Source organism: Choristoneura fumiferana, chromosome 23 (genome assembly GCF_025370935.1).
Source record: "Choristoneura fumiferana chromosome 23, NRCan_CFum_1, whole genome shotgun sequence".
In the NCBI taxonomy this organism is placed as follows: domain Eukaryota; kingdom Metazoa; phylum Arthropoda; class Insecta; order Lepidoptera; family Tortricidae; genus Choristoneura; species Choristoneura fumiferana.
In genome coordinates, this window is record NC_133494.1 from 5,668,067 (window position 1) to 5,693,584 (window position 25,518).

General features: G+C 38.8%; 1 protein-coding gene across 1 annotated transcript; it reads right to left on the reverse strand.

Moving 5' to 3' along the window:
- Positions 1-2,026: 2,026 nt before the first annotated feature.
- Positions 2,027-25,159, reverse strand: LOC141440744 (uncharacterized). Its single transcript, XM_074105290.1, is given in 10 exon segments — positions 2,027-2,720; positions 2,723-2,753; positions 11,579-11,695; positions 12,642-12,748; positions 13,024-13,198; positions 14,055-14,280; positions 17,055-17,209; positions 19,167-19,385; positions 21,468-21,629; positions 22,420-25,159. Coding segments are annotated over 10 exon segments (3,843 nt in total). The 5' UTR covers positions 25,000-25,159; the 3' UTR covers positions 2,027-2,649.
- Between the last annotated feature and the right edge of the window lie 359 nt (positions 25,160-25,518).

Consider the following 25,518-nt stretch of genomic DNA (forward strand, 5'->3'; position numbering starts at 1 on the left):
TGATCATTATTAATTAAACAAAAATAGGCCGATAAAAAAATTACACCCTGTATTAAACTAAACTAATGAAAAACTTGGTAAACATAATTCATAAAGTAACTTAAAATCGCATAAAAATATATAATCTTGAATGTAAAAATAAACATGCATATGGTATTCGACAAAATGATCATAACATCTATTGATTCACTAGAGCCTACCCTAACATATATTAATATCACACGGCCATACAGTGGCCTTATGCATATACGTAATGATATCATACATTGATATATTTGGTAACAATTTGAATAGCAACCACTGGAAAAATTGTTCTAAGCGTAAAGGCCGGGCCCAAAAATACAAAATACAACCAATGGTACTTCACAAACGAGTCAAAATAATTTTAAAGTCAAGTAAAAAAAAAGAAACCATTAAAAATAGCTTTAAAAAAATAAAGCTACAAAAGGTTCGACATTTTTTTGTTCACGTATAAAATCTACTCTACTTTAGCCAACATCACTCGCCAAGCGGCCATATTCTGTAAAACTTGCAAGAGTTATTGTTGTCCGTAATGTCCATACGCAAAACTCGCGAGTTGAAGTAACGCGTTACTTCAACGTTTCGTCTCTGAATAGGTACTTATGCACAGCAAAAACATCAAGTTCAAGTTTCAGAATGGCGCGTTCTCACAAAACTCTGCCAAAGCCAACTGCGATACCTCCAACATACAAACAAAATAAAACGTAAATGTTACGCAGCATTCAGTTTTGAAAAACGAAATCGAATTATTTCAGTTAAGATATACTTGGAAGATATGCAATTATCATTTTTAATATAATAAATAGATCAAGCCGCGTAAACATCGTCATAAAATACTACATATATGTTTACAATCGTTAAAAGTCCGAAAACGTCAATATCCATAAGTAATTTCATTTTCTAAAGAACTTCTGTATTACAAGGAATGGCTAATCGAATATTCCGTTAAATATCGCGTACAATGCCTTATTCTACAAATATTAAAAAGTTATGAGTTATTTTGGGAGTATTTGCTACGCTGACAGGTTTTTGTATGATCGTGTGGGGAAGGGGGTACAATTAACTTGATCGTGCTTTTAGCATGTTTCACAGAAAAACGTCTAGGATAGCTTTGCGAACAAGTTATTTGATTTCCACAATCAAACTAGTCAAAACTAGGGATGAGATAAAACAATATAAATTTCCAAAAATAAATTTACCATTAATTGTGAGTCGGCAGAGTATTTAGGCTACTTTGAACTATCAACTTGCCTTTGAAAACCAATATTACTAAACTTGAACCTTTCAAGGTTTACCTACTAAAGGCAGCATCATACAATTTCAATTTGTTCGGTCTGTTATTGTATCGTGTTGTTGTATTTGTATTTTTTGTTATTGTTTCTTGTGGAAACTGACTGTTTTTATTACAGTAATAAATAAATAACTTGAAGCAAATCGACAATATTCTGTACACAGTCAAAAGCTTATGAAATCATTAATTTTACTACTGTTAATCAGTTTAGTTTAATTTATAAGTGTACTAATACTTATTATGCCAGATTACAAACGTTACAAATTTACATACATAATTAGTATTTTACATAAGAAGCTTATCTGAGATTTGTGCTTCCGAGATCTATTATTTGAAGTTAGTAATTTATGTATTTCTCTCCATTTTTGGCTATCAAACGCCGCGAGAGCGGCTCCAATCACAAGTAAGCTAAAATTTGCTTTTTAATTAAAAAGCCAAATAACAATAACTAAACGTTTTTTTATTAAGAGGAAATCAACCTTCACCTGACCGAACAAGTTTCTATAGTGTTTATAAGGTTAATTTCCTTTTATAATTGCATAAGTAAGCTGCTTATCGACGTTTTCTATCTCATTCTGATAGTCTAATTTTACATAATCATTTATTTTTAACCACTGTGTACTTAATACCGGGAAATCGGCATCTATATTTTCAAATACAGTTTTTATCTCATATAGTTGATACATTGGATTTATTTTAACAATGATGTCTCTGTTTTCCACTTTAGCTGTGACAGTAAGAAAGGCACAGTGTTGCTGAAGTGAGACTGCCAATACTATAGCGTTTTAAAACAGCTTTTAACAACGCTTTTTTGTGACAAGAAAATTCAATCTCGACTTTCTTTTTCTTTAGTAACTTATATTAAAATAAATCTACTCTTACTTTTCGACTGTTGGTCTACAGACCGTTCGCTCCAATAGTCTGTATGGGCAACAACGACATATTTAATATCCGATGCAGGCCCTATACGACGAAGTGCAAAATTCGAACTTCGTATCATGCCATCCCGCTGACGCTAATATAATTTAATACGAGAGTGAGAGGGACGGTACGATTCTCGAATTTCGGAGTAACCCCCCCCCCCCCCGTCTTTCCAGCGCAGACGTTGAAACGAGACGGCAGTATACTTATAGCGGCTGCTCATGCAAACTATTAGAGCGGACGAACCGTACACAATTCAAACTAACTTACATTATAGTTGCGTCGAAAGAATTGCACGAAAGCTACGGTATCATAATTTATAAATAGTCGATTTAAGTCGATAATCCATCTGTTCATTAATCTAGAGCTCATTTACAAACGCGGATATCCGCTATCCCTACGTTACCTTACTGTATCTACTGCTGAGGCAACATGTGCGTCCATTCTGCTTCGAATTTGGAGTGGGCTGTGCTACAAGCGGACTTGAAGCTTCCACTACGCTCAGTGGGAATGGCTCGCTCTGCAAAACAATATACAACATTAGAATGAGACCAAGTATTAAAACAACCTTACTCCCTTTCGTTGAATGGTTTATTATGTTCAACAATGGTGCCGCAATATACTATGATAACAATCTGATATCTGTTTCGGAATCACCGATGGCTCGTTCCTTACAATTTTCCTTTTTTAACACCCAAACTTCTATTTTTGCATCATCCTCCTTTTCAACCAAAAACAATCCCTCCTTCTCTCTTGTTTTTTTTTATCATCCGAAGCCAATTCCGGAGTTGCCTTTTAAAAAATCATAACATTCGGCCATCCGACATCGTGCCGACTCCTGGCGCACGAATTTGTATAGTCGATCAAGAACTCTCTTGGAATTGCATGTCACTTGTGCGGCTAAAACATCATGGACTAATGTCACACACATGTATTTATGCATGTATGTTGTATATTATCTATATATATATATGCACACACACATATATATTTTAGTACTCATAAAAATAGTAACTTGCTCGACTATACTTAATTAACTACTATTACAATTCGAACGGTCATAAATTACACACATCACAGATCAAACACAACCGACTGTACAGTTAGTACAGGAATAATTTAAGCCGTAACATCTTTTATTACCAAATTGTGTACTAAAATTATTTTAATCATAACAGATCATCAACTAACACAGCCGCGTCTTACCATTACTAATTCTTAGAACAAATTGTTATTAAATTATACCAAGGAAAACAATAGGGTTCATAAACCGAGACACAATTATATGAGAAAGTTAAAACCTTATTTAACTTTTCTATGACAAAATAAATATATCAATGAAAATCATAACATTCTGCTTAGAACTTTCCTCATCTGTGTAACAATGACATAAAATTATTTATTACTATTACAACAACATCAATTAATATTCCTTTAAGAGTTCTAATTAACTTGCACAATCAAGTTAGCCAAACATATACACATAAAATGTTAGAACAATCAGTATTTCAACAATACAGTTTTATTCGTCACTATCAGTCAGGTTGCTCCCGCTATTACTAGTGTCGCTGTCATGTAATTCCAGTGTTTTTACGTGTATCCAAGGCCTAATTCTGTCTGCTGCTATGACGGTCTTGTAAGGTTTACCTTTTTTATTAAAACCTGGAACGTCAGCTATCCTGTACCGATCGTTACCCAAGATTTCCGTTATTTTGTACGGACCTATGAATTTAGACAATAATTTAGTACTTTGGCCGCAATTTCCAAAGTTATTCCTTGAAACTTTTACTAAATCGCCAATGCTGTATGTGGCTGCTGGAATTCTGTTTTTGTCATACCTTAGTTTCATTTTAGTTTGTTGTTTTTCTATGTTGGAGCTAACACTCTGTCTTAATTCGTGTAAGTCAGTATTTGTGTTATTAGTCACGTTCACGTCCAGTTTGTTAGCTAGGTCATTTCGCATTTTTAAACCAAACATAGCTTCTGCTGCAGTTTTCCCTGTTGAAGCATTAATTGTGTTATTAATGCCCCATTGGACTTTACCCAGGCACTTGTCCCAGTCCCGTTCATGGCTTGGAAAATTCTGAGCTGCCAATGAATTTAAAATTGTGGCGTTGAACCTTTCGGCCTGCCCGTTGGCCCTGGGACAAGCGACAGAGTTTAGTGTATGTTTAATCCCATGACTATCACAAAATGCTTTAAAGCTGGTCGAGGTAAAAGAGGAACCGCGATCTGACACTATTCTGGCTGGAATACTGAAGTCATGAAATATTTTATCCAGAGCTTTAATCGTGGATTTGGTCTTGAGGTCTCTAACTGCTTTAACAAAAACATATTTGGTGAAAGAATCGACCACAGTTAATATATAAGAGTTTCCATCTTTACTCTTAACAAATGGACCGAGGTGGTCCATGTGTATAGTATGAAATGGAACGGGTACCTTTTCGATTGGATGTAAATGACCAGATTTTTGTCTTGATGCCGAATCCTTATTGTAAGCGCATTCCAAACAAGCTGCGACGTATTTTTTTACAAATTTTCGTAACTTCGGAAACCAATATTCGCCCTGTATCTTGTCAAGAGTCTTGTTTAAACCTAAATGTCCAATGTCGTCATGATTGGCACGACACACTTGCCATCTAGCGTTTCGTGGTACAACTAGTAATGTCTTATCGCCTACTTTTCTATGCACCGTATGGTTTATAATTACATAATTTTTCCGAATATCCTTACTTTCTTGATCGTCCTCGGGTTTAAGAACTTTTACAATGCGACAAATGTCGGGATCAGCCATTTGCAGAGAAAGCAGCCAATTTTCTTTCGTTATGTTATATACGCCGACAGATGTACTATCCTCGGGTTCCGCGGGTAGCTTGGTGTTCCGGCTTAAGGCATCGACGTGCGCCATTTTAACGCCTGGACGATATTCAATATCGAAAGTGTACTCACTTATTTGTAACCACCACCTTGCTATCCGCGGAATGAGATCTCTTTTTGTCAACGTAGTGCGGAGAGCAGCACAATCAGTGTAAATTTTGAAATGGATGCCTAGCAGATAAACCCTAAACTTTTTCAATGAACATACGACGGCCAGAGTCTCTAGTTCGTAGGAGTGCATATGCTTTTCTTCTGGCGTGGTCTGGCGACTAAAATAAGCTACTGGCTTTAGAACACGCGTAACAGGTTGCCACTGCATGAGAATACCTCCTACTCCCAGAGAGCTCGCATCCGTATGGAGTTCGGTCTCAAGTTTCGGATCGTAGAGCGCCAGAACTGGGTGTTTGATAAGCTTTTCCTTCAATAGATTAAATGCCTGCTCCTCTATATCGGACCATTGCCATACGGATTCTTTTCTCAACAATGATGTTAAAGGACGTGCAATTTCCCCATAGCTCTGAATAAATTTACGAAAGTAACCTGTTAGCCCAAGAACTGCCGAACCTCATGCACGCTCCTAGGCACAGGAAATTCTTTAACAGCTAAAACTTTAGTTTTACCTGGCTGAATACCGTCAGAGGACACCTCATAACCGAGATAATTAACACGAGTGTCGAAAAAACGGCACTTGGCAAGTTTTAACGTCAATCCATATTCTCTAAATAGTAGGAGAATTTCTTCCAGGCGTTGAAACATTTCTTCAACACTCTTAGCTGGGATGAGAACGTCGTCAAGGTAAGCCAATGCGTATTCAAATCGTCTATTCCCCAAAATCTTATTCATCATCCTTTGGAAGACTGCCGGTGCATTGGCGAGCCCAAACGGCATCCTTTTAAATTCATAATGCCCGTCGGGCGTGACAAAACCAGTCAGATGTTGACTATTAGCCTCCATAGGGATCTGATAATAGCCCGACGCTAGGTCGAGAACGGTGAAGAATTTGCTACCACTCAAGTTTGATATTTGATCGTCTATTATAGGTAAAGGGAAACGGTCCTTTGTTGTCTTATTATTTAGTGCCCGAAAATCGACACAAAGCCTTTGCTCACCAGTTTTTTTCTTCACCATCAAAATGGGACTAGCGTAACTAGAATTTGACTCCCGAATTATATCATTACGCATCAACTCATCAATTGTCTCTCGTACTTGTTCACGCTCTGAGTGAGACAGGCGATACGGGCGATAAACTATTGGTTTATTATCCATCAGCTGTATCGTCATTTCTACGTCAGCCGCACGACCTATCTCACCCAGATTCGTAGCAAAGCAGTCACGGTAGTCCTGTAGAAGTGTATATAGACGGTCAATTTGGTCAGCGTCTAATCCTGGGCCTACTTGAATCTCGGACTTATCAAGTGGATCTAATGCATTAGTGTCAGTGGCTATTCTGTTAACTTGCCGGACTTGGCTTTCGGTGAAGGGGATAGATCGCGCTAAAATAGTGTTTTGATCGAACTTTATAGTATTGTGGGACAAATTAGACACAAGCACATCGCCCTTACCTTCTTCAACGTGGTACGCTCCCTGAAGTAACCGATACTCCCTCCCAGGTTCTAATGCGGTGTAACCTTCGATCAGGACATCCCCAGTATAACTGGATCCTACGTATATCGGTACAGCGCCAGTCTTTGTAACGTCTGTGGAACTGTCTACATATAATTTAAGGCTACCTTGGTCAGCATCGACGGTGTCGTTGCCAGGACTTCTATAAAATAGTAATTTCTGATGATTTTTGAGAACAGTTACAAATGGAAGCTCTGTAAAGTCCTGACCTATAATTAAAGGTGTCTGTAAATGCTCATCATCTACAACCAACGCTTCAATGGTTGAATCGATTTCGTCGACCTTAAGGTTAATTTGCGATTTGTACAGAGGTACAACGGATCCTTGGCCAAACCCCTTCACTATCGGAATGCCATCAAAATTTTTCTCCAACTTCAAAACGTCCGCTTCAGTTTTACGTAGTAAAGTGCATTCACTGCCGAAGTCGATATAACCTACGAAGTTAAGGTCATTTACTGTGACAGTCTTGTAAAATTTGTCATTGCCTCGAGTTGTCATATCAATTTTCATAGTTTTCCTTTCTTTACCACTGTCAACACGTCTCGCATTTGAACTAGATATGTTTAAAGGTTGTAACCCACAATTGTCAATGTCATGTCCTACTCTGTTACAACGTTTACATCTCACAATTACTTTTGTACATTGATAATAAGGGTGACCTTTGGTCTTACAATTATAACAAGTGATAGAACTTGAAGTCGAAGAATTGTTAGAACCGTTTCGCCCAGTTACATTAGCTCTGTCTTTTAAAATACGGTCGCGCGACTTACTGTTAGTATTGAAAACAGGTTGAAATTTCTGTGAACAGAGAAAATGAAGCAAATCTTCCGGTTCTGTACAACTAAGTGCTTGCGCTCCATTCCTAATAGACCTGTCACTGATACCATACACAATACAATCAACGGCCTTTTTGCCTTGAATTTCGCAACGAGTAAGTAAACTAAACTTATCATGGAAATACTCTCGCATACTTTCGTCGCTGCGACTCGTTCGATTTAACATTTCCTCCAAAAGACGCGCATAATTCTCCTCACTGGGGAAGGCCTTTTTTAGCTTTAATTGCCATTCGGCCCAACTATTTACAACAGTAGGTAAAGCCTCAAACCATTTCTTTGCCAATCCCGTGAGTTTCTGGAGCGAGAAGTGTATAGTTTGCGTTTCGCTCCAATCGTATATGATGGCGCACTCGTTTACCTTACGCAACCAGCAGTCAATGGTTTGAGCTCCATTAGACGGATCAAACTCAGGTACTACGTTATTCATATTATTGCTACTCAAATTAGTTGACTTATTCTTTTCGCCCCTCCATGTGTGTAGTATCTTCAGGACATCTTCTGCGGTTAACCTGCTTGAAGTCTTGCGACGCTCCCGTGTTGCGTTTTCATCAGAGGAAGTCGAGGATGACGGGCTCCTTCGTTTCGTCTTCCTCTTATTCCGCTTTCGTCTAGGAGGTGTATTGGGTGGGGTGCCGCCTTCCTCCTCACTAATCGAAACGGGTCTACGTCTGAAATCATACAACAACTTGCCAGTTTATGCTCCCAATTCAACGTCATTTTAATATTTATGCATCTTCCTGCATTCTTCCTTCATGGTTAATGTCTAATACCAGAACTAATTCAATACTATTAACCAAGAACTAAATTAATGGTTAAATCTGTTTAATCCTCATGAGATGCTTTGATTAAACATTATTATTATTATTATTATTCTCAAGTCATAAACTGAATCACAGCTATTGATTCAAGAAATTAAAATCTGTACTATTGTCTTCTAAAGTTCTAAAGTTACCCTATTATTACACACATATATATATTTTAAGTATACAGTGGTATTAATTATTTCACTGTACATAGTGAATTAAGTGGAATAAATAGTAACAAACTGAGATCATCATATAAAGTAGCAAAATCCTCAGGAATTCAGTTCACTCAGTAGCCAATGAAAATCATATTCACTGAATTACTGGCAAACATGCATATTCCATTACTTCATTTGTTTATGAAATAACTAGTCCTTGTACACCGATGAAGACATGCAGTCTACTCAGTAACCAGCGAATAACATATCCACCAAATTACTGGCAAACATAAACACATCTGACTTCTGCAATCCTTAACTGATGCAAATGTGCAGTCTACTCAGTAACCAGCGAATAACGTATTCACCATATTCACTGAATTACTGGCACACATAGACACATCAACTTCCACAATCCTTAACTGATGCAAACATGCAGTCTACTCAGTAACCTGCGAATAACATATTCACCGAATTACTGGCAAACATAGACACATCTGACTTCTACAATCTATAACTGATGCAAACATGCAGTCTACTCAGTAACCAGCGAATGACATATTCACTGAATTACTGGCAAACATAGACACATCTGACTTCTACCATCTTTAATTGTTGCAAACATGCAGTCCACTCAATAACCAGCAAATAACATATTCACCTTATTCACTGGATTACTGGCAAACATAGACACATCTGACTTCCATCTTTTCTAGTAATTAAATGCCTTATTTGTTTACTTATTACTATTATTATTTTTCTGTGTGTGATCAAATTTCATATGTAAGATTTGACCCACACTTACATACATACATGGCAGTTAAATAAAAGCTTGTAAAATAATCACCAACATCAGAATTTGTTAACCTTTGAAATTACCTGTTAATGTGTAGCTGTAGTAACAGGATAATTATGCACAATTAAATTATAGACTAAATTAATGAGATCATCTTTGCAAATGTACACAATTATTATCTTGTATATGAAATGTTTTCATGGATACTTTTATCATAGGTACCCAGGTAAGTTACTATAAGTATACAAAATGTTTCTTCCTCAATCGGTCATGGTTAGAAATAAAACCAAATAATATATTCAATGAAACACATCAGTATTGCTGAACAGCCTGAGCTTTTAGGTATATAAAGGTTGGTATGGGTATATCCTACAATATATAGATGTTTGTTCTCGGGTCTTGGGTGTTTAATATGTATTTAAGTATGTATCTATATCTATAAAATAATATTTATCCGTTGCTTAGTACCCATAACACAAGCTTTGCTAAGCTTACTTTGGGACTAGGTCAATTGGTGTGAATCGTCCCGTGATATTTATTTTATTTATAGATAATTAACAGATCATGTTTAATATATATATTTTTTTAATTGTGGTCAAACTTCATTGATAATACTGTAATTACGTTATCGCTGCTTATACACCGTAGACACCGCGGTCTCTTAGATAATCTAAGGCCGCGGTAGGCACAGTATTTTTAGAAAATTTTATTCGTAAAATGAGAGCCATCAAGCATCGACGCTCAGCATAGTACCTGGGTTCAGATCAGGCCTAGCGGTGGTGGTTCATTAGTAAAACGTTAATGCTAGTAAATATTACAGAATTATCGTGACTTTTAGGGAATAAAACAATATTGTTTGATATAGAAGTAAGTAAGTATCATGATCTCTAAGACATAAAATAATTCGTACCTTTTTCTTCCCTTCCGGTTCATTGCCACTTCTGAATTATTAAAACAACCTTACTCCCTTTCGTTGAATGGTTTATTATGTTCAACAATGGTGCCGCAATATACTATGATAACAATCTGATATCTGTTTCGGAATCACCGATGGCTCGTTCCTTACAATTTTCCTTTTTTAACACCCAAACTTCTATTTTTGCATCATCCTCCTTTGACAACCAAAAACAATCCCTCCTTCTCTCTTGTTTTTTTTTTATCATCCGAAGCCAATACCGGAGTTGCCTTTTAAAAAATCATAACACAAGAGGACAAGTAGATCAGGAAACAGTCAATAGACCGGTCGGTTACAATTTTGTGGTAAAAATTAGCATTAATCTTTTTAATACCCTACTATTTCTACTGATTAGTTAGAAAGAGACATTTTTGTTTGCTTGTGACAAAACCTAACATTTTCGTGGGATAAGTACTTTTTATTAATGCGAGAGGAGGCCACAATAGAAATCTTCCCCGAGGGAGATGCTATGCCTGGAGTTCGAAGTGGTATTTATACTTCAGATTTGATAAACCTTACTTACACGATGGGTAGTCCTGTCAGCATTTTAACTGTTATCATTATCAGTATGCTGTTGTTCTACACCGATTCTAAGGTAATCATAAAATGATACAGCATGCTTGAAGTACGGTCACATGCATTCAAATCTGGCACAGCTGAGCGTGCAAAAATATCTGACATGTTCTACTGGACTTAGAAATACAGTTGTATTAGGTATTTATGCACGCTTTGTTGTATCAGATATTGGTGGAAAACTGTACAATTTTAATGTATCAAAACTTCAATCTAAGGGGCTGTTTCACCATCCATTGATTAGTGTTAACTGACGGTTAAATGTGATGCCGTCTCTATTTGTTTTGTTCGAATAGACGGAGACGGCATCACATTTAACCATCAGTTAACACTAATCAATGGATGGTAAAACAGCCCCTAACTGTCGCTCATTTGTCAGGAAACTGATAGCGATTGAAACGCTCGTAGAACTCCCCTGATGTTTTAGTTTAGTTGTTCCACATTTGAAAGAAAGAGACAGAGACATTGGATTAGGTAGGCTGCATTAGGATCGCCAAAGTACTACAAAGTAGGTGCTACACGGGAATGTTTGTGGGTATTTTAACTCAGCCGGCCTCAGACATGGCGTTAATGCTTTTTAGGTTGGCTGATGTGACAAGAAATTAGTTATCATCAATTGCGAGATGTACATTTTTTTCTGGTTAGTTAATGTTTTGCCCCAATGGACAATGTGACTAATTTGTACGTTGCCCGTTTCAAATAAAATATTAAAGTAGGTGCTGACCGTGAGATTGCAGAAAGCGCGCTCGACGGCGGCGATGAAGCGTTCCAACTCTGCGCCGCTCGCCAGCACCAGCGCCAATCCCGAGCCGCGTTCACGCGCCTCGCACACACTCCACTCCTGCGCAAGACAACCAAGTATTTTTTTGACATTGGGTCCAAAGAGGCTAGGTCCTTGCCTGCTGTTTACTTGTTTTTAGCGTTCTTTAATTGTATATGAGGTGCTTATACGTGCAGTCGGGAAAAATCCAAGGGGAGGGGGGAAGGGAGAGCCCAGACAGTGCCAGATTATCACCGGCTAAAAAACCCGGCTGCACGTCCCCACAAACATTATTACCTTCGTGACAAAAATTCGAATAAAACTGTTCAAAAAACTGGGTTAGTGTAGAAGGAATATAATGAAGTGGATTTAATTAGGTATGGTTGACAGCATCAGCCAGTATCTGTCATTGTTTACTTTGCGTCTAGCGCAATAAGGTTTTTATTGCATTGGCGCTTACATTCGGTTTAGTCCGGCATTTTCAATACTCGTTTGCGCCGAGTTGCCGAAGTATAACTTATATTTGCGGCCCCCCTGTACGCAATTCAGTGTCCTCGACGGTACTTAGGAAAAGAAACAACATAGCCCTCCTTCAGACAGTCTGGTAAAGAGCAAGACGGGTGGTTAAAATCGTGTGATGAAAGTAATGTTTTCTATATTGACATAAGAATAAGTTTTTGGTAAAATTTTAGTTTTTAATGCAAGCTTTTTTTGCTGACTGTACTTTTTGTTGACTGTACTTGTATTGTCACCCAAATTATATTTGCATACCAAATTTCAAGTAGATGCCAGTAATCGTTGAAGAGTCCCGTCCTGTGGAGACGATCCTGGCCCGACTAACAGGATGTCACTACCTGATTATTGTATTGTCACGCAATTTACATAAGTATACCAAATTTGAAGTCAATCTAACTACTAGAAGTTGGTCGAATTTAACTTGTAAGATTTGATTACAGACAGACAGACAACGGGACAGGTGAAACTAAATAAAAGCTTGTAAAAAAAGTAATGTTTTTTTTTTACTTACCAAACAGCACCAATTCTCGTCCGTGTCGGGTATTTTGAACGCGGTCAAATTCTTGATCGAACCGCAAGCCAGTATCTCAACATCTGATCGCATTTCTTCCATGTATTCTGCAAAAAAAAACATGTTTCTGTAAGAGACTCGTTTGGTACAGTCGAGGTCAAAGATATCTTTAAACTTTATTACCTTGTCGCTGTCACTTCATGTTTGACAGTTTGTATAAAACTATCAGAAGGCTTACATTGATAAAGTACTAAAGTGTAAAGATATCTTAGATCTTGACTGTACATAAAAATAAACTGTCAGGAAAGAATAAAAAAAAGTTGAACGGGGATCTTGTGCATCGGAAGCGTTTGGCGGTGTTTTTCTCTTACGATCTTAATACCTTTGAGCAGTGCGTCGGAGCCGCGATCCCGGAGGTAGGCGGCGGCGCCGGCCACAAAGGTGAGGTCCAACGTGTCGCGCACGCTAATGACTTCCCGCGGCGTCACGAGCACCGTACACGCGGCCGGGGCGCCGGCACGCTCCGCTTTCGCTGCGCCGTCCTTTTCTTCGAGGGCCTGCGAAAATTGTTATTATAATATAATAGATTGTACAAAAAGTGAACAAAATGCGTTAAAGCCGGAGGCGAGGGTTGAGTTAAAAGTCGAGGGTAAAATGGGTTTTATCAACAGAGTTATGTAGTTAGGTTTACATTTCGATTGCAAGGAAATTAAACAGCTGCAAGATTTGAATCGTTCAGATCTTTAGGCGTGGTAAGAAGCCATCGCCCGCCGCAATTTAACCCCAACAAAAAAAAAAGCGTCACCGGCTTAAACGAGATGGCGCTGTGGAGGAGAGAGTCGCGTGGTCCCCACGGGTTCATGGTGTCAATTTTCCTATTGTTTACCTGTGCAGCGTGTAACAGAAACGACTACAGCCAGTTGGAGGTGATGGGATCGTTGGACGCGGTCGCGGTAAGAACGCAATCCAACCCAATCTCGAAAAAAAGCAGCCACCAATGAGCGCGATGGCACTGGGGAGAAGGGTAGCTAGCCAAGACCCCACTGTAATTATTGGTTATCGATGTCAAGTTTACCTGTGCAGTGTGTAACGACTGCAGCCAGCTAGAGGTGGTGGGATTGTTAGGCGTGGTAAGAAGCCGTCGTCCCCATGGTGCTAGGGAGAAGGGTCGCAAGGACCCCACTGTAATTATTGTTTTTCGGTGACAAATTTACCTGTGCAGCGTGTAACAGCAACGACTGCAGCCAGCTAGAGGCGGCGAGGTCGCCGGGCGCGGCGAGCAGCAGCAACCCACTGGACCTTAACGCTATCTCGAAAAAAGAGGCCACCAATTTGATCGCGATGGCGCTAGGGAGGCAGCCGTAAGTACCCTATTGTAATAATTGGCTAATGGTGTTACGTTTCCTTGTTTACCTGTGCAGCGTGCAACAGCAACGACTGCAGCCAGCTAGAGGCGGCGGGGTCGTCAGGCGCGGCGAGCAGCAGCCGCCCGCCGGTCCCGAGCGCGATCTCGAAGCAGTGCGGCCGCCGCGAGACGTCCACGTGTCTCCGGACGCCGACCACGGACTTGAGCGCAATCGCGTTGGGGAGAGGGGTCGTGCCGTCCGGGGAGTGAGGGCCCCATTGGAGGACGCCCGCGCTGTAACAACGTCACATTTTAAGATACAACAGATTTTATCAGGGGGACGAAAAGTTCTCGAATAGAGACCGCGCATCGGCAAGCGCAGCGTAGGACGTTACGGCCACGAACGAAATGGGCTGATGGATGAAGCCATAGGTGCACGATGGATGCAAGCCGCTTCCAACCGAAGCAACTGGAGGTTTATGGGGGAAGGCCTGGCTGATATGATGACATTTCATAAATGCGAAAGTTTGTCAGCGTGTTTTTAAAGAAGAGAAGAATCGACATAATCTAAATAAATAAAAATTAATCGTAAAATGTGTAGCAACACAGTAGTGTAGTGTGTGTGTAGTGTGTGTGCTTAGCAAAGCGCAAAACTCGTCAATGGCCACAACCCCATTCTGACGCAATGTCAGGCCGGTTCTTTGCGTACATGTTCTTTTTGTACTTTCACTTTCCATTCAGTCAAGCTGTGGAACGATTTACCCTTGGCTCTAAGGGAATCTCCGTCTGTGGCCTCGTTCAGGGAGAGTTTAAAGAAATTATGGCTGGACACCGACACCTGAGATGAGACTGTTTCGCTTTTGTAATTGTTTGTTATATTTCCTTTGATTTATGTTAGTGTTAATGTCAATAATGTTGTATTTATTTTATCTCATTTGAGTATTTCTGTTTTGTCTCTTTACCGCACGTAATTTTCCGCTTATCCTCTATATAACCAAATGTTTTTTCCTAACTAGGTTAGCTGGAAGAGATCCCTTTTAAGGATAAGCTCGCCTTTGTTCTCCTCTCTGTGTATTTGTATTTTTATTTTTATGTGCAATAAAGAGTTTACATACATACAGTTGTGGTCATATAATTAAGAACGATTTTTTATAGAGAAGATTTTTTCAAACTGACAAGTGTTACTAACTGCATGTATATTTTTGTACTTCTCTCGGTATCGTAAAACTTTTCCGTACTAGCGGTAAATTCATTTATACATATAATTGGCTAAAAATAAATAGATAAACTTTATACATTACATCTAAACCTAGTATTACTACTTACTGGCTGGTCATATAATTAAGAACGCTGAATAGTTTATTTTTTATTCAAATTTAAATAGAGAACGGACCGCCGCTTTGTGGTTTTAGGTTATTATTCGAATAATTTTGGCGCCATTTAGTGCCGTAATAGTCTTAAAGGCGATTGCTTCATATAAAAACAATGGGGAAAAATAAAAGTTGTGATAAATCTACAAGAGAAGTAATACTAAAACTTCGCGACAAGAATTGGTCGTATAAACACATAGCCGATCATCTGCAATGTTCAAAAACTATGGTTTTCCACGCCATAAAGCATTTTGCCACGTATCAAACTACTTCAAATGTTCCGCGTGTACCTAAACAAAGAAAGTCATCTCGTCGAGATGATCGAAATATCGTTCGTTTGGCAAAACAAAATCCTTTTAAAGGGTCTAATGAGTTGAGAAAAGAATATTTTGGCGAAAACAACCCTTCAGCAATCTCGGCACGCACTATTCGAAGGCGTTTGGTAGAAGAAAAGTTGCACGGAAGGATAGCAAGGAAGGTGCCTATGTTGAAACGGTGTCATAGGCAAGCCCGGCTTGCATTTGCAAGAAGATATGAAACTGGACAGTCAGACAGTGGAAAAACGTTCTTTTTTCTGACGAGACAAAAATAAATAGGGTATGTTCTGATGGCAAACGATATGTAAGACGGCCTCCAAATAAAGCATTCGACTCAAAGTACATAAAAGTGACTTTAAAGCATGGCGGGGGAAATGTAAAAATTTGGGATGTTTTTCTGGACATGGTGTTGGACCTGTTAGGCTGATAGAAGGAAACATGGATCAATTTCAATACAAAAACATACTGGAAGAAACAATGTTACCATATGCAGAAGGCGTGCTTCCGGTTATTTGGACATTCCAGCACGACAATGATCCCAAGCATACTGCATGTATCGTTAAGGAATTCCTCACATCGCAATCAGTTTCTGTCTTAGATTGGCCAGCCAACAGCCCCGATCTTAACCCAATAGAGCATCTTTGGTGCGAAGTCAAGGAAAAGGTTTCAATCGACAGTGTGGCAATTTAAGAGAACTGTATGACGTATTCTTAGAAGAATGGAACTCTATCTCTCTCGCGAAATGTCAAAATTGATAGATTCAATGCCTCGCCGGTGTAAGGCAGTAATAAAAAGCCGTGGACATGCTACTAACTATTAATTTTAGTTAAAATGTATTACATTGCTTTTTTTGTGTACAAACTTCACGTTAGTGTGATTTAGTTAATCTAAGTTTCAAATAAAAAAACTTTCGAACAGTTCAATAAATCGTTCTTAATTATTTGTCCAGCTTCATTACTATTTCAATTTGTTACTAAAGAAAATAAACACAAAATTTGTAAAAAAATTACAGCAATTTTATTCTTAATCCCGTTTGCTCTATTCATGTGGCTGTTTCATAACGTAACTAGTTACTTCTAAGAAGGAACCACGACTACACATGACATAATTTAGTTAAAAATAAACTGGAACTTCAAATCGTTCTTAATTACATGTCCACCACTGTACATACATGTCCAAATCGTCCCGCCATTGACGACGCTTGCCGTTCTCCGGCAGCGACTAGTGACAAAGTGAGCCCACCTTTGCGGGTGCATACGACAGACGTGACCAATGAGTGTTGCTCTTATTAAAAAAAAAACTGAGAGGATGCTAGAAATATGGCGAGAAAAGTGAATAAATAGATAAGTAGTGGACATCCTGGAGTTGGAAAGAAGATTACCGTAGCAGAAAGTAGCAGGGCTCGAAGCGGCGGCTGCGGTCGGTGCGGCACATGAGGTAGCCCTCCAAAGGCGGCGCGAAGGCCCCCGGGGCCTCCATCAGCCTGTCCCCGGCGTCCCCTGAGCATGCGCGCCCGTAGTATAAAATTTCATCCAGCTGAAAAATAAAATACAATGAGATTTTGTCAAACAGAAAAGCTTGATGATGTAATAATGTTCGCAAGACCGGCAATTTATACCTACAGACATTGAGCGTGCCAGTCACGTGCCGTACTTTTATTGGGTGTATAAGTTTGAATTCAATTTTCTCATAATCACCTTTTCTGGCTTTTGAGCTTCAACATTTTTTTTTTAAATATCTATTAAACCTACATGCATGTTTCTTACATGGTTCGATAGCTAAATGCATGTAGATTATGGGGATATCAATAACTCAATACCAACAACAAGGTACCTTTTCCCAGATAACGCCACAATTTCATTAATAAATTGGGTAGTTTGAATTCAAGACATTACAGTACAGAGAGATTCCACCGTTTATCAAGGCGATCTTGAAATATCTAGAGCTCTTTCAAGGTACGAGTAATCACGGTCTCCATTCTATAGCAAATATATCTAATATAATTAAACCGTAATTGTTTTCGTCAATTTATTATGAAGCATTTACTTTAAATATCAGACCGTTGTTTACCTAATTTAATCATCATTTAATTTAACGTAAAAAAACAAGACATGAAGCTTGACTGTATTTTGAAGAAAGAAAACTTAGTGTAATCAGAATCACCGTTCAAGGTGCCCTTAATTATAACTTATAATTACGATTGGTAAATGTCAATGTATGTATTTTGAACTATCTGTTATGGGCGGAGAGCAGACGGGTCGATTACCTGTTTGATAACATTCAATGAGATAGGCCAATGACTAAGTATGCGTGGGTTATCGTATATTATTCTAATTGTATCAATTCTGCCATTGAAACACATAATGAGTATTATGGGCATGATTGACATAATAGCTTTTGTACCAACAGTTGATTAGAACTGTTTCCATCTCTGCAGTAGTACCAGAATGTTAATGTCGTGTGGGACTCGTCGATTATCTTCTTTTTCCTCAAGTGTGAAACGAGACGAGCGTAACTTTTTGAGTTGTGAGCCGCGATAAGTCAACTCATTTTGAGTCGCCGTGTAGCACAAACTGGACTTTTGTATAAAACCGAATGCAGCAGAAATTACGCGACATCTGAAAAAAATATGCTCGTCTGGCTTCTGGCTGGCCGCAAAGCCAACGAGTTTGTGGTGCTCAATCGAGGGCCGCAATGTAATGCAACTTGCACAATTTTTCTTGCAAGTCTAAACTAAAAAAAAAAAAATCGATATGGGTTTTACGGGATGACCGTAAAAGTAACAAAAATTTTGGAATTGAAATAAAAAATACAAAAAGATTCCAAAGAAACAATCTTAATTTGATTGCTTAATAACGACATCTCTTGTCCGGGTGAGCGGTTAGTTAGGGGTGCTGAAAGTTTCTCGATGAGGGCTAAAGCATAGATGTCGCTAGTGTCGCTGCTTAAATGACTAAATAAGAAAACAAAAAGCTGAGATATGTGGTGCATAGGAGAAATTCGTGTCTGTATCACTGTCCAGTGGTGGTGTAGCACGTGGCACGGAATGCCGAGGACCTGGGTTCGATTCCCAGCGCTGGTCTTATTTTTCTGGTTTTTTTATGCATCTATATTTCAGTTTGTATTTTCGACACTTGAATTAAATCAAAAATTAACAAAGAAAAGTGGTAATAAATCATAACAAATATCGTGCTAATTATAATAATCTAGTCGCTTTTATCATTAAATTATTTGTATTATTGTTGTTTCATATAAAAAATTCAAGTGGGCGATTACTGTAACATGGCCGAATTACCTACTTTATGGTTTACCATATTTTGTGTCTAATTTTAATGTGTAGCTATTAAAAGTGTTATTTAATATAAAAAGCTCAACTTGATAAGTTTTATTAATTCTACCGTTTTCACCAAATGGACTATAGTCGGCCTCATGTGAAGCCAAAAGTACTTAACTAACTACTACTACTAAACTAGTATAGAGATTAAAAACTAACCTTATCCTGATGCCGTTGCCTAGCAACCGTAGCGGCCAGCTGCCTACAGCTGAGCGGTATAATGGCTGGAGGTCGTTGAACCTTCAGCGGCGAAGTACGAGCGCTCCACTCCAGAGAGCTGACGAGTCGGTTGCCAAGGGACGCTTCGCCCGTCACCACGGAACAGGCTACGTTGCCTGATATGTCGATGACTTGCACGTATTGAGCTTCAGGACCCACCTGATAACAAAAATGGGCGAATTATTAACATATTCGTTTTTTGTCTCACTAGATGAGCACTGTTGCGTGAGGTTTTTAAGTGTGGCTTTCAGAGCCTGTTATTACATTTAAAACAAAGTTTAGAAAAATCATATTTTAATACACCTTAAAACCTTACATAAAAATATCAGCAACCACAGTGTTGCTTCGTCCCGTTTTGTTCGGAAAAAGGGAGGACAAAAGTTTCCGAAAGACAAAACTGTCTCAAAACACAGACATTAATTGCCCATACCGCATATTGCCATAATTAATTTCAGGTAATGCAAAATATTCACAAAATTATTCTAATTATAAATAAACCCCGGTAGCTCACAAAAAACTATGAGAGTTGACATTTCGGAGACTCACGCTCACTAGCGCCCCTAGCAAAAGATTCGATTCGCGATAGCCCTCATTCTACATATTTCTTTTTAAGCCGTGGTGGCCTAGTGGTTTGACCTATGGCCTCTCAAGCAGAGCATCGTGGCTGCAAACCGGCTCGCACCTCTGATTTTTCGAAATTCATGTGCGAAATTGGGCCAATCAAATTTACAGTGAAGGGCGTATCGTAAGGAAACCTTTACGAACCTACGAAAAGTAATGGTGTGTGAAATTTTCAATCACTAATAGGCCCGCGTGGGGACCATGGCACGTATGCATTACAAGATCTATTAAAGCAGTGAAAACATGTTTAATACAAAATCTGCAATTGTGAAAAATTTCGCGACAATTAGTGTCGGTAAAAAAGCAAGTGACACCAATTACATTTGAAAGTTAGAGCCAGAGGGGGGGGGGGGTCGTGAGATGCACAAACCTGCGAAGCGATTCAATGGTTCGTGCGAAGTTCCCAATCCGCACGGTCGAACGTGGGAACTATGGCCCAATCATGTCCTGAGAGGAGGCCTGTGCCCAGCAGTGGGACTATATAGGCTGGATGAAAATGATGATGATGATGTCAACATGACATTAGTAGCACAAAGGTCCACCCTGGGTCATGGTCATGATTCCATTTGTTCAACTGTATTTCCATGATAATATTTCCCTACTTATTTTAGACAGGTAATATAAAGCTGGTCCAAAATAAAATCCAAGTAGGTACTTTATGTACGTTTCGATTCAGAGTGACGTACGGTTATTTCCCCAACTAGTATGTTATTGCTAGGTGTAGTGCATATTTGAAATAGTATTCAAAACATAATGAATGATACAATACCTTGTTTGGTAAATTGAATTCTAATAAACATTACTTACTGCTGTGCAAGCTTGCAAATTATATCATTACGTATGTGTAGTATCTTATACTTCTTTAATACATTACCTACCATAAACCTTTTACACTGCCTTTTACTTAATAGTTGTATTTCCTATCTCAACCGAGTATAGTCCAAAATATAGACTGGTTTGCACCTTTTATAACAATGTACATGACTTTACAATGAATAAATGAAAATGAATTTAGTGTCGAGTTTGACGTTGTCACAACAAGAATCTAGTGGAGTTAATGTATGAATTATTTTCGCCCCATTATTTTGGCGTTCTAAGGGGGAGAGACCTTTCTTCGACAATGGAGTGGACGTCTTCCAGCTGATGAGGATGATGACACGAATTATCGCGAGTGCATTATAGTCATATAAATAAATATTTAGGTCTACATTAGCTGCATCCAGTGCGAGGTCTTTAAAGCATAGTATAAATAAAAATTATTCTTATTCTTATTGGATAACGTGTTAAAACCCTTTGAACATGAGCTAGTCCAATAAAAATAACCCTTTTCAAAGCCACCATATTTTTTTTCGTAACAAAATAAGGCTTATTTTGATAAACTTACCAAAGATTAAGAAGTTTAGTTACGGCCTTACCATACTTTGACCGCGCCGAAATGTGTCAACTCCGAAATGAGTGAGCTCACTCTTTTGGAGCCATGATAGAGAAAGTAGTATTTGCAATTACTGTAAGACAGAAAGGCCTGGTACTACTTTCTTAGTACAGCACTGTAGTGTATATATTTCCTTTCTTTTTCACTGCGAAGGCATGCCTGAACTTCGTAAATGTTTTGAAACTTACAGCAATTGCGTCAAGTTCGTTGTGTGGCAGACGGCAAAGGATGTCATACTCGTTGCCGCCGGGTGTCAGGCCCGCGACGTATAGAGCATAGTCTGTTATGAACACCAGGAGTGGCGTCCAGGAGCCATCGTCCATGTTGTAGGGAGACTGCACTTTCATCATCTGGAACAGATGTTTATTTATTAATTTAGACATGACAGACAGTACAAAAACAAAACATTTAAATTAAAAGAATTACAATTATTTTTTCGAACTTCCGCCAGGTGCCGCTCAAACTTCTCTTTGTGCCTTAGACGCATATAGGCATTCATTCTGGGTTCATAGTAATATAGTAACATTATATGAACTCACAGTAGGGTTTAAGGGACTGGGTGAAATTTAACAAAATGATTTTATGCAGTCACATACATATATAATTATGGAGAAAAACTGTAAGTAACAACTGAGGAAAATTTGTTCTAAATGCATGTTTCAATATAAGTAAATAGTTAAATCAAAATACACGACTAAGGAAAGTAGCAGTGCTATTGAATTTTCAAAGAGTCATTACAAATCAAAGAAAGTGGGTTATATTTGGACAAGTAAATGTAGAAAGTGGTTTGAATGTAAAATGCTGAATTAAATTGTAATTTCATATAAATGAAGTTGCAATTTAGCCACTTTATTGTTGTTATGGTAAGAAATTTTATTAAGTATATAATTATTCTTAAGGCACTATAATCTCGCGGTTAGTAAGGGGTCATCCATTAAGTATGTCTCACCAATTTTGACCATTTATAGCTCCCCCTTGTCACACCTATTGCTAAGAAAATCAACATTATTTTGTTTCTGCATCAAAAAACTGCCTGACCCTCCCCCTAATTATGTGACCTAATTACGTAATTTATGGATGACCCCTAAAGCAAAGGCGACGCTGTTTGGCATTAGACAAAGAAGTAAACAGTCAACTTACCCTGTTCAATGTTTCATTTGGATATGAGAATATCTGCAGTCTCAGCTTTTCATTGCACTCAATGGCGACATTATCTTCAAAGCTGTCAAAGTACGATGGTTCTTCGGCCGTGAGCAGGCGCACTGAGAGCCTTTTGTTCTCAATCAACTCTTTGTCCACAAGCCGCGACATTCGCGCGGCGGATATGTGGAATGTTTCCGACACATCCTCAAATGGATATATGATGGAGGGAAAACCTCTCTCCATGCGCAACTTATTATGGAAGAATTTGTTATTACGTATTTTAAGTTCAAGATCTTTTCGTTGACACACATTTTTCAAGTATCGGTTGAGAAGTGCCGATTTGTCAGACTGAAGTTTCTGATTGGAGGGACTGTCAAAAAACTCATCATTGAAATCTTCACCACCTTTAAGGGTAGAATTGTCAGTGTTAGAACAGTTGTCACTGTTCACTTGCGGTTGTTCATCATTCTCTTTTTGTACCACAGTTGTTGTTGATGCTGATTTTCGACTGTACCGGTTCACATTTTGTCTTTTTGGGGAAGATAAATGCTTGGGAATACCATTTTTTTGTTCGGTTTCTTCTTGAACATTCTTGTTAAAATGCCTCTTTGGTGTAGATGTCCTGCTAGAAGAGTCTGTTTCAGTCACCTTGGGGTTCAAATCAACTTTAGTCGTACTTGTTATTAGTTCTTTGACTGGTGTACTCTCAGGTATGGGGACAAAGGTTTGTTTGGGAGCATCAAATGCAGTTTGGAATGTATCATGGACATAGCTGTAAGATACCCCCTTGTGTTCATAAACTGTGCTTTCACAATTCACTACATATTTGTTCAGTGGAGGGAATGCATCAGCTTTATTAGCAGTTTTCTTGTCAAATTGGGTTTTCATATTAAGAGTAAGTTTGTGACGAGGGGAGCCTTCTTTAGGTGTCCTGTCTCCAGTGATGCTTTTCGTTGATGACACCAAGTCCTTAGGTCCTGCCTCCAATGGGGTTCCATTCAGATTGATCTCCACAAAGTCATCTTCATCATCGATTTGGAAACCTGAGTCTAAACTCTTAGACAGTTTTTTGTTCTGATTTACATCACAAGGCAAGGCTTCTACCACATTGGTCAGCTCAATACTGTTTTCAGGTAAGCCTTTCTCTGGTGTAAAATTGAAAGTTTTATAAAAGCTTTTCAGTGAATCAATTATATTATTAGCATCTAATAAATTTAATACTTTCATATTTTGCTTCCGTTCTTCAACCACATTGGTAGTTATATAGCGTTTCTTCTTCAAAACAGATTTAACTGTATTTGGACTTTGTGACACTTCTAAGGGTATCTTTGCTCGGTCATGGGGCTGGTCTATATCAGCCTCTGAAAAGTATGTCTTCCTCATGAAGGCTACATGCGCATTGTTTTCAAAACCATCACAGGAATATGATTTTTGAGCCTTGTCACACTTCCTATGTAACAGAGTAGCTTCAGTTTTATTAGAATGGGAGGAGGATGAGTCACTGGATGAAGTCTCAGAATCGCAGCTAAAATTAGAATCAGAGCTGTTTGAGTCACATCCATACAGTTTACCCCTGGGTCTAATCTCATTATTATTGTCTTTGTCCTTGTTGTCATTTTCATGATTTCCATGGTCATAATTTTTGCAGTACTCAAATACCCCACTCCTGTCACTTTTGGAGTCGCCATAGACCAAGAGATCCGACATAGTCTGCTGTGCCACATCTGCAGCATATTTGGGGGTCTTGTCTCCTGATGCACACCATGAAAACCTATCAGTCATAATATTATTCTTTTGCCTAAATCTATCACAGTATGAGCTATCTGGTCCATAGGAGATAAAACCCCGTTCAATGTGAATATTGTCAGTTTTAGTATTGTTCAAAATATCTTCATGAAATGAAACTCTTTTTTTCTGAGAACTCGCACCATTTTGTGACTTCTTTCTACATTTTCTCCTATACACAATGTCTTCAGAGAGAGACTTCTTTGGCTCGTTGGGTCTAACGACTGGCTTTTCTATATTTTCGACACATACCTTTTCACTTTCTAAAGCTTTCAACACTACATCTGGTAAGTTTTCGTAGACAGGGGATTTTTTGTTAGCTTCCACAAGTAGCTCGGGCACCATGTCGTCAGATGCGGGCGCGTTCTGGTTGTCGATGTCACTGCGAGTCATAATGCTGCTAGTGGTGCTTCTTATCATGTCCTGAGAGCAAGACGGCGCAGCATCGTAAAGGCTGTCACACGCTAATTCTTCGGCTCCTACCAAGCTGTGAGACATTAACGCCTGGCTAGTCACCTCTGAAGCCTCACTGTCCAAACACAAAACACCAGAATCACCGGGCGTATCGGCCAAACTGCTCGTAGTACTCGACACCAAATGTAAATTGCCTTGTAAACACAATTCTGTAGGCTTCCCCGCTCCGTCCTCCACACTCTCCATCTTCACGTAATGTTGTATATCTCCCCCGCCACTCAATGCCGCTGTCGCAACAACAGTGTCGTCAGTTCTGTGACGACGTTTGCTTTTATCGATCTCATTGCTCCTTAACTCTACAGCCTTGTCGACCGACATTGCCGATTCTGGTGTTTTGCTATAGCTGTAATAATGTTTTAGTTTTGGGAACCTTTATAGCGATGGTTTTCAGTTAGTAATTGCATACATTCCCATTTTATGTGTAAAATTCGCGCAAAAAGGACACCAAACATAATAATGACGAACACAAAGCAGCCATTTTTCTATTTTGACGTTTTGGTTTTTTTTATTTAATTTGACGTTTTGTAGTGCTGCCCCACAAAAGTGTTTTGTTAACGGTTTTCATTACCATTTTTTTTTAAAGGTGCGGCCACATGCAGTCGCACGTCGCTCGTTTGCAGTGATAAATCTGGTCACGTGACCCCATTTTGCATGTGGTTTTGAATTTGCCGCGACTAAAGTAGCGTCAAGTCGCCGCGTCAGTAGCAGCTCAAGATGGCAGCATCTTGGTCTTGGAAGCTGATTTCTTAATATCATTTAGTAGCAGTCATGGCAGTGGTACAAATAAAAGAAATTGGAGAGTTTTTTTTTCCAGCGATAAATCTCAACATTTTCAGC